The sequence below is a fragment of the Borostomias antarcticus genome, assembly GCF_949987555.1.
Source record: "Borostomias antarcticus genome assembly, contig: scaffold_131, whole genome shotgun sequence".
Lineage (NCBI taxonomy): Eukaryota > Metazoa > Chordata > Actinopteri > Stomiiformes > Stomiidae > Borostomias > Borostomias antarcticus.
In genome coordinates this window covers 201701-214200 of record NW_028176563.1, presented here as the reverse complement: position 1 = coordinate 214200, position 12500 = coordinate 201701, and the positions used below count along the sequence as shown (strand labels likewise).

The window sequence follows — 12500 nt, the reverse complement described above, 5'->3', positions numbered from 1 at the left end:
GTAATGTGTGTTAGAGTGAAGGTTCTAGAGTGTAATGTGTGTGAGAGTGAAGGTTCTAGAGTGTAATGTGTGTGAGAGTGAAGGTTCTAGAGTGTGTAGATCAGAGCTGTCAGGATTTTCTGTTCCACATTCTGACCCACATGCCTGTCCCCTTTAGTCAAAATTAGCTTAATACCAGGGGTATACACACACACACATACACACACATACACACACACACACACACACACACACACACACACACATACACACACACAGACCCACATTCATATTGACACACACGCGTGCGCGCGCCCACATCAGCCCGGACCGAGGATTTACAACCGGAGTGGCGCGCGCACAGCTGGCTCGTGTTTATGTAATACCGTGCTTGCTCGCGCGAGCATTGATGACTTTAATACATCAGCGCGTGCTGTTATTCTGACGTTGGAGCTCGTTTGAATCCAGCGGAACTCACCCGGATGAGGGGGCTCGAGACGCACGCGCGCACACAGCCAACTCTAAAATCAGCACTCGGATCAAATCTTCGGAATTGCGGCTCTGGGGAGGAGAGCAGGCAGACCGAGAGAACCGGAGAAAGGCCCGGTGCTTCCGACCGGAGAAAGGCCCGGTGCTTCCGACCGGAGAGAGGCTCGGTAGGTTTGGAGGGTATCGAGGTTATTCGCCAGGCCGCCTCCGAGTAGCTTTCCTCCCGCATCCATCTCTGCCTCGGAGCGGCGGCCCGAAGCAGACTGGAGGATGGAGGGGACGGATTAACGGACACGGAGAGAGAGAGGGAGGACAGAACGAGAGACATAGAGGGAGAGAGGGAGGGACAGAACGAGAGACATAGAGGGAGAGAGGGAGAGAGGGAGGGAGGAGAGACCTAGAGGGAGAGAGGGAGGGACAGAACGAGAGACCTAGAGGGAGAGAGGGAGAGAGGGAGGGAGGGAGGAGAGATGGGGAAGGACCAGGAGCTTCTCCAGGCCGTGAAGACCGAAGACCTGCAGACAGCGCAACGGCTTCTACAGAGACCCCGGCCGGGCAAAACCAGTCAGTACCCGCTCTCCACACACACACACTATGTTACCATGCACACATACACACACAACATGCCACCATGCACACACACACACACAACATGCCACCATGCACTCGTGTGCACATGCACGCACAGAGCACGTCACGTCCATGTCGGTGGGGAGGTGTGGAACATCGAATCCGTGGACCACGTGACGTCAGATAGGGTAGAGTAGCCTATAGGCTGTACAGACAGGCGATGTTACAGCAAATTCACCAAGCGTCAGAGTTACTGTGTGCAACTGTGTTTGTGTGTGTATGTGTGAGTGTGCATGCGTGTGTGTGTGTGTGTGTGTGTGTGTACTGCTCTGGCGATAAGGATTAGTGGTGTGTGAAGACGCCAGATGTTCCTGGTGATGTGGCCATCATGTGAGTGTGTGTGTGGGGGTCTGCATGTGTGTATGTGTGTGTGTGTGTATGTGTTGGACAGGGGGTCTACAAAATGTTTCAGTGCGTGTGTGCGTACATGTATGTGTGTGTGCAGTGTGCACGGTAGTGTGTTCTAGAAAGACTGGCTGATTGATGTAGGGTGTGTCTGTGGTACGTGTGTGTGGTACGTGTGTGTGGTACGTGTGTGTTACGTGTGTGTGTGGTACGTGTGTGTGTGGAACGTGTGTGTGTGGTACGTGTGTGTGTGTGGTACGTGTGTGGTACGTGTGTGTGGTACGTGTGTGGTACGTGTGTGTGTGGTACGTGTGTGGTACGTGTGTGTGTGTGGTACGTGTGTGTGTGTGGTACGTGTGTGTTACGTGTGTGTGTGGTACGTGTGTGGTACGTGTGTGTGTGTGGTACGTGTGTGTTACGTGTGTGTGTGGTACGTGTGTGTTACGTGTGTGTGTGGTACGTGTGTGTGTGGAACGTGTGTGTGTGGTACGTGTGTGTGTGTTACGTGTGTGGTACGTGTGTGTGGTACGTGTGTGGTACGTGTGTGTGGTACGTGTGTGTGTGTTACGTGTGTGTGTGTGGTACGTGTGTGTTACGTGTGTGTGTGGTACGTGTGTGTGGTACGTGTGTGTGTGGTACGTGTGTGTGTGGTACGTGTGTGTGACATGGTATCACTAGGGACTTGAGGTGATAATTAGATTTCAATTACAGCCTCTGAGCTGCTCTCCTCCCTCCTGTTTTCACTTTCTCTCCTCTCTCTCCCTCCCCTCTCATCTCTCTCTCTCTCCCTCCTCTCTCTCATCTCTCTCTCTCTCCCTTCTCTCTCTCATCTCTCTCTCTCTCCCTCCTCTCTCTCATCTCTCTCTCTGCCTCCTCTCTCTCATCTGTCTCTCTCTCCCTCCTCTCTCATCTCTCTCTCTCCCTCCTCTCTCTCATCTCTCTCTCCTCTCTCTCCCTCCTCTCTCTCATCTCTCTCTCTCCCTCCTCTCTCTCATCTCTCTCTCTCCCTCCTCTCTCTCATCTCTCTCTCTCTCCCTCCTCTCTCTCATCTCTCTCTCTCTCCCTCCTCTCTGTCATCTCTCTCTCTCTGCCTCCTCTCTCTCATCTCTCTCTCTCCCTTCTCTCTCTCATCTCTCTCTCTCTCCCTCCTCTCTCTCATCTCTCTCTCTGCCTCCTCTCTCTCATCTCTCTCTCTCCCTCCTCTCTCATCTCTCTCTCTCTCCCTCCTCTCTCATCTCTCTCTCCTCTCTCTCCATCCTCTCTCTCTCATCTCTCTCTCTCCCTCCTCTCTCTCATCTCTCTCTCTCCCTCCTCTCTCTCTCCCTCCTCTCTCTCATCTCCCTCTTTCTCCTCTCTCTTATCTCCTCTCTCATCTCCCTCTTTCTCCTCTCTCTTATCTCCTCTCTCATCTCTCTCTTTCTCATCTCTCTCTCTCATCTCCTCTCTCATCTCTCTCTCTCCCTCCTCTCTCTCTCCCTCCTCTCTCTCATCTCCCTCTTTCTCCTCTCTCTTATCTCCTCTCTCATCTCCCTCTTTCTCCTCTCTCTTATCTCCTCTCTCATCTCTCTCTTTCTCATCTTTCTCTCTCATCTCCTCTCTCTCTCATCACTTACTGCCAAATTACAATTCTTATTAAATCAATTCACAGATTATAACCTTTATTTTATGGTAAATATTTAAATAAATATGTTTAATAAAAGTCATTCACTGTATTTGTATGGCATTTGCACTTAAAGGTGGGGTAGGTAGTTTGAAGTCAACAAGGCCTCCGATTGGTCATTTTTTTCAAACCCGCCCCTCCCTCCTGTCAATCATGATATAGTCCCTCCCTCCAAACATGACTGGTAGGTGTGGCGAGATAGCGACCCTGATTGGTCAATACATTCAGGCGCGGTGCATTCTTTGAGTCCAAAATACAGAGGCAGCGGTAAACATGGAGATCCAAGTTTATTCTCAGAGCACTTCTGTTACTGATAGCTGAAAGGATATTATGCAAATTTTACCAAATAAAGCCAAAAACAAACTACCTATCCCACCTTTAATATAGAAAAAAATAAAAAATCTGTAAAATAATACAGTACTTTTCTGTGAAATAGTATGCTACGGTCAGGGAAAAGGTACCACACACATGGCTCACTGCTACGGTCAGGGAAAAGGTACCCAGACATGGCTCTCTGCTACGGTCAGGGAAAAGGTACCACACACATGGCTCACTGCTACGGTCAGGGAAAAGGTACCCAGACATGGCTCTCTGCTACGGTCAGGGAAAAGGTACCCAGACATGGCTCTCTGCTACGGTCAGGGAAAAGGTACCCAGACATGGCTCTCTGCTACGGTCAGGGAAAAGGTACCCAGACATGGCTCTCTATGCTACGGTCAGGGAAAAGGTACCACACACATGTCTCTATGCTACGGTCAGGGAAAAGGTACCACACACATGGCTCTCTGCTACGGTCAGGGAAAAGGTACCACACACATGTCTCTCTCTGCTACGGTCAGGGAAAAGGTACCACACACATGTCTCTCTCTGCTACGGTCAGGGAAAAGGTACCACACACATGGCTCACTGCTACGGTCAGGGAAAAGGTACCCAGACATGGCTCACTGCTACGGTCAGGGAAAAGGTACCACACACATGGCTCACTGCTACGGTCAGGGAAAAGGTACCCAGACATGTCTCTCTGCTACGGTCAGGGAAAAGGTACCCAGACATGGCTCTCTATGCTACGGTCAGGGAAAAGGAACCACACACATGTCGAGCACGGAGACACTCAGGAAGAGCTTCTTTCCGCTGAAGGACTCTGATTCCTGAAGGACTCTATCTAACGTATAGTATATACCACTATACCCAGAGGATCAGGATATCTGGTGTACATAGCATAACCACTTACAGTACAATACAGAAAACAATACCCCCCCCGGGTTATTTATTATTTATTTATATCCGGGTATAGCATGTACATCATTCATCCACACCGGTATCCATCCCATCTTACCTTTATCTTACACTATAGAAATTGTACTTATTATGTGAATAGTAAATGTGTAACTGTAACTCAATCTGTATTGAGTCAGCAGCAACATTTCACTGTTACTGTAGACCATATATTACACGTGACAAATACATTGAATCTTTATCACAGTAGAGGAGTGACCCAGGGCTGCAGTCCAAGCCCCACCCTGTTTATCACAGTAGAGGAGTGACCCAGGGCTGCAGTCCAAGCCCCACCCTGTTTATCACAGTGGAGGAGTGACCCAGGGCTGCAGTCCAAGCCCCACCCTGTTTATCACAGTGGAGGAGTGACCCAGGGCTGCAGTCCAAGCCCCACCCTGTTTATCACAGTAGAGGAGTGACCCAGGGCTGCAGTCCAAGCCCCACCCTGTTTATCACAGTAGAGGAGTGACCCAGGGCTGCAGTCCAAGCCCCACCCTGTTTATCACAGTGGAGGAGTGACCCAGGGCTGCAGTCCAAGCCCCACCCTGTTTATCACAGTGGAGGAGTGACCCAGGGCTGCAGTCCAAGCCCCACCCTGTTTATCACAGTAGAGGAGTGACCCAGGGCTGCAGTCCAAGCCCCACCCTGTTTATCACAGTGGAGGAGTGACCCAGGGCTGCAGTCCAAGCCCCACCCTGTTTATCACAGTGGAGGAGTGACCTAGCCTGGTATGACCATCCCGATCTAGCGAGCTCACTGCTTCGCTCCGCGATATCGGTCTGGCCTTCGCCCCACAGGCAAACACCTTCAGCCAATCACCCTTCAGCAAACCTTTGCCAAATCCAGTCAGAAGAACGGCAAAAACATATTTTCCACCGAGAAACTCCGTTAGTGCATACTCTTGTTCTTGTTTGAGTGTTGTGATTAAGTCTATTTCTGCAATAACCACTTATACTGTAGCTGTGTTGATTCTTCTAACGTTAACGTTACCTATCGTTGCTTCGGGAGCCGCCATGTTTGTTTAGCGAGCGGCAGGGACACGAACCAATCAGGGGCTGCTTTCCACTGTGGTACGGAACAAATTAATCACTGGAACAGTCATATAACAAAATCACTGGAACAGTCAGATATCCCTGGTGTCACCCTCTTTGACAGAAATTAAATGTCCACTGAGGAGGCCCATCAGCAACTGGATCATCTGCAAAACTTCTATCAGTGAATCTGAAAAAGACTAGAATTCTGATCTTCCATTAACGACCCAGGTGTCAGGGAAACCCAGATAGGCTCTTCATGGGCCCCACTGACACAGAACACACAGTTACACACACACAGAACACACACACACAGAACACACACAGTTACACACACACAGAACACACACAGTTACACACACAGAACACACACACAGAACACACACAGTTACACACACACAGAACACACACAGTTACACACACAGAACACACACACAGAACACACACAGTTACACACACACAGAACACACACACATAACACACACAGAACACAAACACAGAACACACACAGAACACACAGTTACACACACACAGAACACACACACAGTTCACACACACAGAACACACACACAGAACACACACACAGAACACACACAGAACACACAGTTACACACACACAGAACACACACAGAACACACAGTTACACACACACAGAACACACACACAGAACACACACACAGAACACACACAGTTACACACACACAGTTACACACACACAGAACACACACACAGAACACACACAGAAACACATATTTGAGACTAAAAATGACAGGATATTTCAATCTGGCTGTTGTCACAAACCAAGCCGTGTATGGCCGCGACAAAGGAGGGGGACGCACACCAAACCAAGGATTAACAATAAGATTTAATTAAACTAAGCTCAAACAAGACATAAAGTACATAAATCAAACATGGGATGTGCGGTCAGTTATCAGTGGTGTAAGTGAGTGCATGAGTGAGTGAAGGGTGTATGAATGCAGTGTTGAGTAGTGCGAAACCAAGTTCAAACTATAAAGCAAAGCACTCGGTGTCCCCGGGAGGAGTAGCAAGCACCAGCAACTGAGCTCCCAGCTCTTCTTGTAGAGCCCTGACACACCGGGCCCAGGTGTGCCAGGTTAGCTGCTGATGACGGCCACGCCCACCTCAGGAACCTGCTAGGACAAACACTGAACAAGACTGTGAACACACACACACAGACAGGCAAATGGGGTAGGCGGGGCCGTCACACCTCCCCCCATAAGACAGGGACTCTACAAGACCACTGTCACCAGAGCAACCCAAGCGCAAAACGAAAGAAAACGAACAAAAAACAAACACAGCTAGCCCAACACAGGAGCCCGTGACAATGCGTCTGCCACCACATTGTCACGGCCCCTGATGTGGCGAATGTCCAAATCATGGGACTGCAAAAATAGACACCACCTCACCAGCCGCTGGTTCGGGCACCGCAAGGAGTGGATGAAGGTCAGGGGGTTATGGTCCGTATAGACCACAACCGGAGTCATCCCCGACTCTACATAAACCGCAAAATACTGCAGGGCCCAGAATAACGCCAGTGCCTCCTTTTCGATCACCGAATAATTTAACTGCGGGCGATTAAACTTTCGGGAAAAGAAACAAACCGGCCTGGAAACCTCGGTGACATCGGCCTGCATCAGCACAGCCCCTGCCCCCACATGACTCGCGTCCACCTGCAAGACAAAAGGTCGATCAAAACGAGTGGCAGCCAAAACAGGAGCAGAACATAGCAGAGACTTTACGTTGCAGAAGGCCTCCTGGCACTCAGTTGACCAGACAAACTTGGCCTCGGCCCTTAACAAGCTGGTCAGAGGCGCCACCACAGTGGAGAAGTTTCTGCAAAAACAACGGTAGTACCCCACCATCCCAAGGAACCTCACAAGTTCCTTTTTAGTGGCAGGCTGCGGGAACCGTTCCACTGCCTCCACTTTGGCCTGTACCGGGGCCACCTGCCCCTGACCCACCACCTTGCCCAGGTAGGTTAGAGTAGCACAAGCAAACTCACATTTGGCAAGATTTACCGTAAGCCGGGCAGCAGCCAACCGGTCAAACAAAGCTCTAACCCGCTCCATGTGCGTAGCCCAGGTGTCACTGCAAACAACAAGGTCATCTAGATAAACCGCACAGCCGACCAACCCCTCCACCACACGGTTCATCAGCCGCTGGAAGGTGGCAGGTGCGTTCCGCAGTCCAAACGGCATAACGGTGTAAGAGTACAGCCCAGATGGTGTAATAAATGCTGACACTTCCTGTGCACGTCTGGACAGAGGGACCTGCCAGTAGCCCTTCAGGAGATCGAACTCGCTGACATACTTCGCAGCCCCCACCAGGTCAATGCAGTCCTCCATACGAGGCAGCGGGAAAGAGTCGGGCTTAGTCACCTTGTTGACCCGCCGGAAATCGGAGCAAAACCTCAGGGACCTGTCACTTTTAGGCACCAAGAGACAAGGAGATGCCCAACTAGATGCGGATGGCACAGCAAGGGAGTTATCTACCATATATCTAACCTCAGCATCTAAACACTGCCGTTTCACCGGAGAAACCCTATAGAAATGCTGACGGATAGGCTGTGCATCCCTAACGTCAATGTCGTTCACAATCCAGTCAGTACAAGAAGGCACATCACCAAATAAGCTTGGATACTGAAGAATGAGCACCTCAAATTCCACCGCCTGCCCCTCAGTCAAATGGCTAAGCAGCCCCCTCAGGCGCTTGAGGGCTGCTGAATTATTCAGCCTACCAGACAACAACCCCCCATCAGGCTCAATAACAGCCTCGTCCGTATCCTCCCCCGACACCACCCCCGCCATACCAGCCCCCAAGGCAGGGCTCACCACTGGCGACCCCTGCTGGTCAGTGCCGGGTGCTGCACTATAGTAGGGCTTAAGCAAGTTCACATGGAACAGCTTCACCGACTTTCTACGCCCAGGGGTGTCGATCAAATAGTTCCGGTCTGAAACACGTTTGACCACAGTATACGGACCACCAAACTTAGCCTGGAAGGGCGAACTCACCAAAGGACAGAGAGCCAGAACCTGATCTCCTACACTGAACTCCCGTAACTCAGCCTGGCGGTCGTACACTCTTTTCATCCGTACCTGTGATTCAGCCAGCTTTTGCTTCGCCAACTCCCCTGCAACATACAGCCGATGCCTGAACCCATTCACGTAGTCAATCAAGTTGGAGGGCGGACTCGTCTCTTTCCACCCATCACTAAACACAGCCAACGGGCCGCAGACAGTGTGACCAAACACCAGGTCATTCGGGCTAAACCCAGTGCTTTCCTGTATCACCTCCCGCGCCGCCAAGAGCAACCACGGAAGCCCCTCCTCCCAGTCCCCACTCATCTCAGTACAGTACGCCCGCAGAAGGGACTTCAGCGTCTGGTGAAATCCTTCCAAAGCCCCTTGGCTCTGAGCATGGTAGGCTGACGACTGGTTATGCCTACTGCCGAGGAACCTCAACACTTGTCCCATCAAATGGGAGGTAAAATTGGATCCCTGGTCGCTCTGGATGACTCTGGGAATGCCAAACACAGATATAAACTGCGTCAGGGCCTTGACCACTGACCGAGCTGTAATTGTACGCAACGGAAACGCTGCCGGGTACCTGGTGCGCTGGCACATGACCGTAAGCAGGTACTGACAGCCCGACTTCGCACGGGGCAGCGGCCCCACACAGTCAATTAGTAAATAGCCAAATGGCTCATCAATCGCTGGTATTGGTTGCAACGGAGCCAATTTCATAGCCTGGTTGGGCTTACCAGTCAATTGACACGTATGACAGTTCCTAATGTGCAGGGAAACATCTCGTTTCAGACGTGGCCAAAAGCAATGACGTAGAATCCTGTCGTATGTTTTCCTGACACCCAAGTGCCCCGCCCCATCATGAGCAAGCGTTAACACCTCCCCACGCAGCTTAGATGGAACGACAACCTGACAAATAGGATCTCCCACAAAACCCTCTCCATGAGGTATCCACTTTCTCACCAGGAGGTCGTTCTGAATGAGGAAACCACTGGCAGCACTGTTCACCTCGTCAGCCGACGGCACCAACCCAAACATCACCTGCATAGAGGGATCAGCTCTCTGCTCACACCGCAGCTCATCGTGAGGTATAGACAAAGGTATGTCAGGTAAGCATGGCGCAGTCTTATCCACCTTACCACCAGTCTCAGCCCGAGCCATCGCACGCGTTACCACGCATGCTGGAAAAACGTCAGGACCCTGCTCAGCGCAGTCATCAGGCCGTTCCGACGGTAACGGCGACGGAGTGACGACTGGAGGAGGGGAAACACCAGCCCAAACACGACTGCCAGCCAAGTCATTTCCCAAAATTAAATCTACCCCCTCCACCGGTAACGCTGGTCTCACCCCAACAGACACCTCCCCGTTCCACAAGTCACACTCTAGCCTCAGCCCATGTACTGGGACAGGCAACACCTCTAATCCCATCCCTCGCATAAGTATCCTATCCCCACGGTCAGACTCCTCAGAAAATGGCAAAACAGAGTCCAGTACATAGGAGTTAGCAGCCCCTGTATCCCTCAAAATCCTAACGGGCACTTTAATGTCACTACCCACCCGAGACACAAACCCACTGGTGATAAATGGCCGGTATGAATCACTGGGCCTGCCTATCCCACCAGCCTGCACCCGCCAACTGTTCCCCTCCCCCACCACAGGAGTAGAAACGGTGGCAGCCAGGGCAGTAGGGTACACCCCAGAACGCTGCAACCTTGACCTAAGCACTGGGCAATCAGACTTCCAATGGCCCACATCATGGCAATAGTGGCATACATTATCACCACTCTTTGGCGGTCCCCGGGACCCCTTACCCGAAAACCCCCCAAAACCAACAGATGCCTTGTCGCCCCACTCCTGACGCACGGGCTCTTTCACATGCCCGCCAGGCCGCTTCTTATGAATGAGCACATACTCATCGGCCAACCCCGCGGCCACAGTAACGGACGTAACCTGACGTTCTGCCAAATAAGCAGCAACCCCAGTGGGCAGGGAGTTTTTAAACTGTTCCAGGACTATCAGGCCACACAAACTCTCAAAATCATCCACGCCTGAGGACACACCAGCGCTCAAAATGACTAGAGAGCTCCCTTGCGAATTCCATATGCGATTGAGAAGCCCCCTTCTCCCAGGACCGAAAGCGCTGGCGATAAGCCTCAGGGACTCAAACGCTCTGAGAATAGCAGCCTTAACAGCCTCGTATGTAATATCGTCACCGTGCAAAGATACATACGCCTCCTGCGCCTTCCCAGTCAACACCGACTGCAGCAGCAATATCCGCTCCGCATCGGACCAGCATCGCGTCACCGCAACCCGCTCAAACATAGCAAAAAACACATCCGGGTCAAGTTCATTAAATTTAGGCACAAGACGCAAGTTACTGACCAGATCAGACGACCTAACTGAACGCTCCTCCCCCCCCAAGAACTCCCCGGAGAGCCTACCGTCCCTGACCAAGCTCAATCTATCAGACTGCAGATCCAATTTAGCCTCTTCCGTCCCCTGACGCAGCCGCTCAACAGCCAACCTCTGATCCAACTCCAGCTGTAGTTTGTGCTTATCATGAGCCAACTGGAGCAACAGCAACTCCTTCTGCTGCTCAAAGGACAGAGCGCTAACATCAAACGGACCTCTCCTGATCAACGGCGGAGAAACAGACCGCCCAGGGGCCTCCAATATAGCACCCAGCACCCCCTGCTCCACCAGCCGGAGAATGATGCGCGCCTTCACGGACCCCTTCCGCTTATCGGCCAGACCACTCAGATCCACCTCATACCGATCAGCAATCCTAAATAACTGGTCAAGCGTACAACCCTCCAAAAGGCTCTCACTCGGAGCAGCCACAAACGCATCAACCGCCGCCATCACGGACCAGCTGAACAAACCAACCAAGGAGAAAAATAAACTATAGCAGAACCACAAGTGCCGCAAAGGCAGGCCAATCTGGTGCGTACCAACGAAAGTGGAAAGTCCCCACTACCTAGACTGCCTGCCACAGACCAAGCTAACCCCCCTAGCCCCTAGTCTTCGTGTGGATTAGCGGCGGGCTCTTTAAACACAAACCCAATAGCCTGGCCAAGCCCCCAGCAAGCTGGTTACCCACCTAACAGCTATGGAAGTGTCCCCGAGACAACTGCTACCAACCGCACACCACACAAAAATAAGAAACTAAAACAACAAACCAACGTGACCAACAGGACACGTTGCTACACCTACCAGGGGAAATCCCACTAACAGGCCAGGCCACACACCAGAACGCCACCATGCAATCACCACCAATCAGCCCCACCCGGACCACAGAACCAAAAAAACAATTAATCAATCAACGAAACAAAATGACCAAAGAAACCAAAGCAACTAAAGCAACCAAAAGCAAAAGCATCCACAGCAACCAACAGCATCCCCCCCAAACACAGGGCGAGCCAAACACAAAAGCAGACCAAACAAAAGACAACCAAACCCTAACAAGGGAACCAAACGGGCCAAATCAGCCCCACAAACAAAAAAGCGGACGAGCCCCCATTTGTCACAAACCAAGCCGTGTATGGCCGCGACAAAGGAGGGGGACGCACACCAAACTAAGGATTAACAATAAGATTTAAATAAACTAAGCTCAAACAAGACATAAAGTACATAAATCAAACATGGGATGTGCGGTCAGTTATCAGTGGTGTAAGTGAGTGCATGAGTGAGTGAAGGGTGTATGAATGCAGTGTTGAGTAGTGCGAAACCAAGTTCAAACTATAAAGCAAAGCAAAGCACTCGGTGTCCCCGGGAGGAGTAGCGAGCACCAGCAACTGAGCTCCCAGCTCTTCTTGTAGAGCCCTGACACACCGGGCCCAGGTGTGCCAGGTTAGCTGCTGATGACGGCCACGCCCACCTCAGGAACCTGCTAGGACAAACACTGAACAAGACTGTGAACACACACACACAGACAGGCAAATGGGGTAGGCGGGGCCGTCACACTGTTAATGATCTCAGAGATAAGGAAAAAAGAGCTTTCTATGCTCTAAAAAATATTCTAACCTATTAGAATCTGGTTCAAAATAT

The 12500-nt window shown here is 51.3% G+C and overlaps 1 protein-coding gene across 1 annotated transcript in view; it reads left to right on the top strand.

The window, feature by feature from the left end:
* Positions 1 to 938: 938 nt before the first annotated feature.
* Positions 939 to 12500, top strand: part of LOC311328338 (caskin-1) — a gene marked incomplete at both ends in the record, with an annotated part of 40178 nt that continues 28616 nt past the window's right edge. Inside the window, one exon of the mRNA XM_084462324.1 lies at positions 939 to 1032. Within this exon, the coding sequence (XP_084318450.1) occupies positions 939 to 1032 (94 nt within the window). The remainder of the gene's footprint in view (positions 1033 to 12500) is intronic.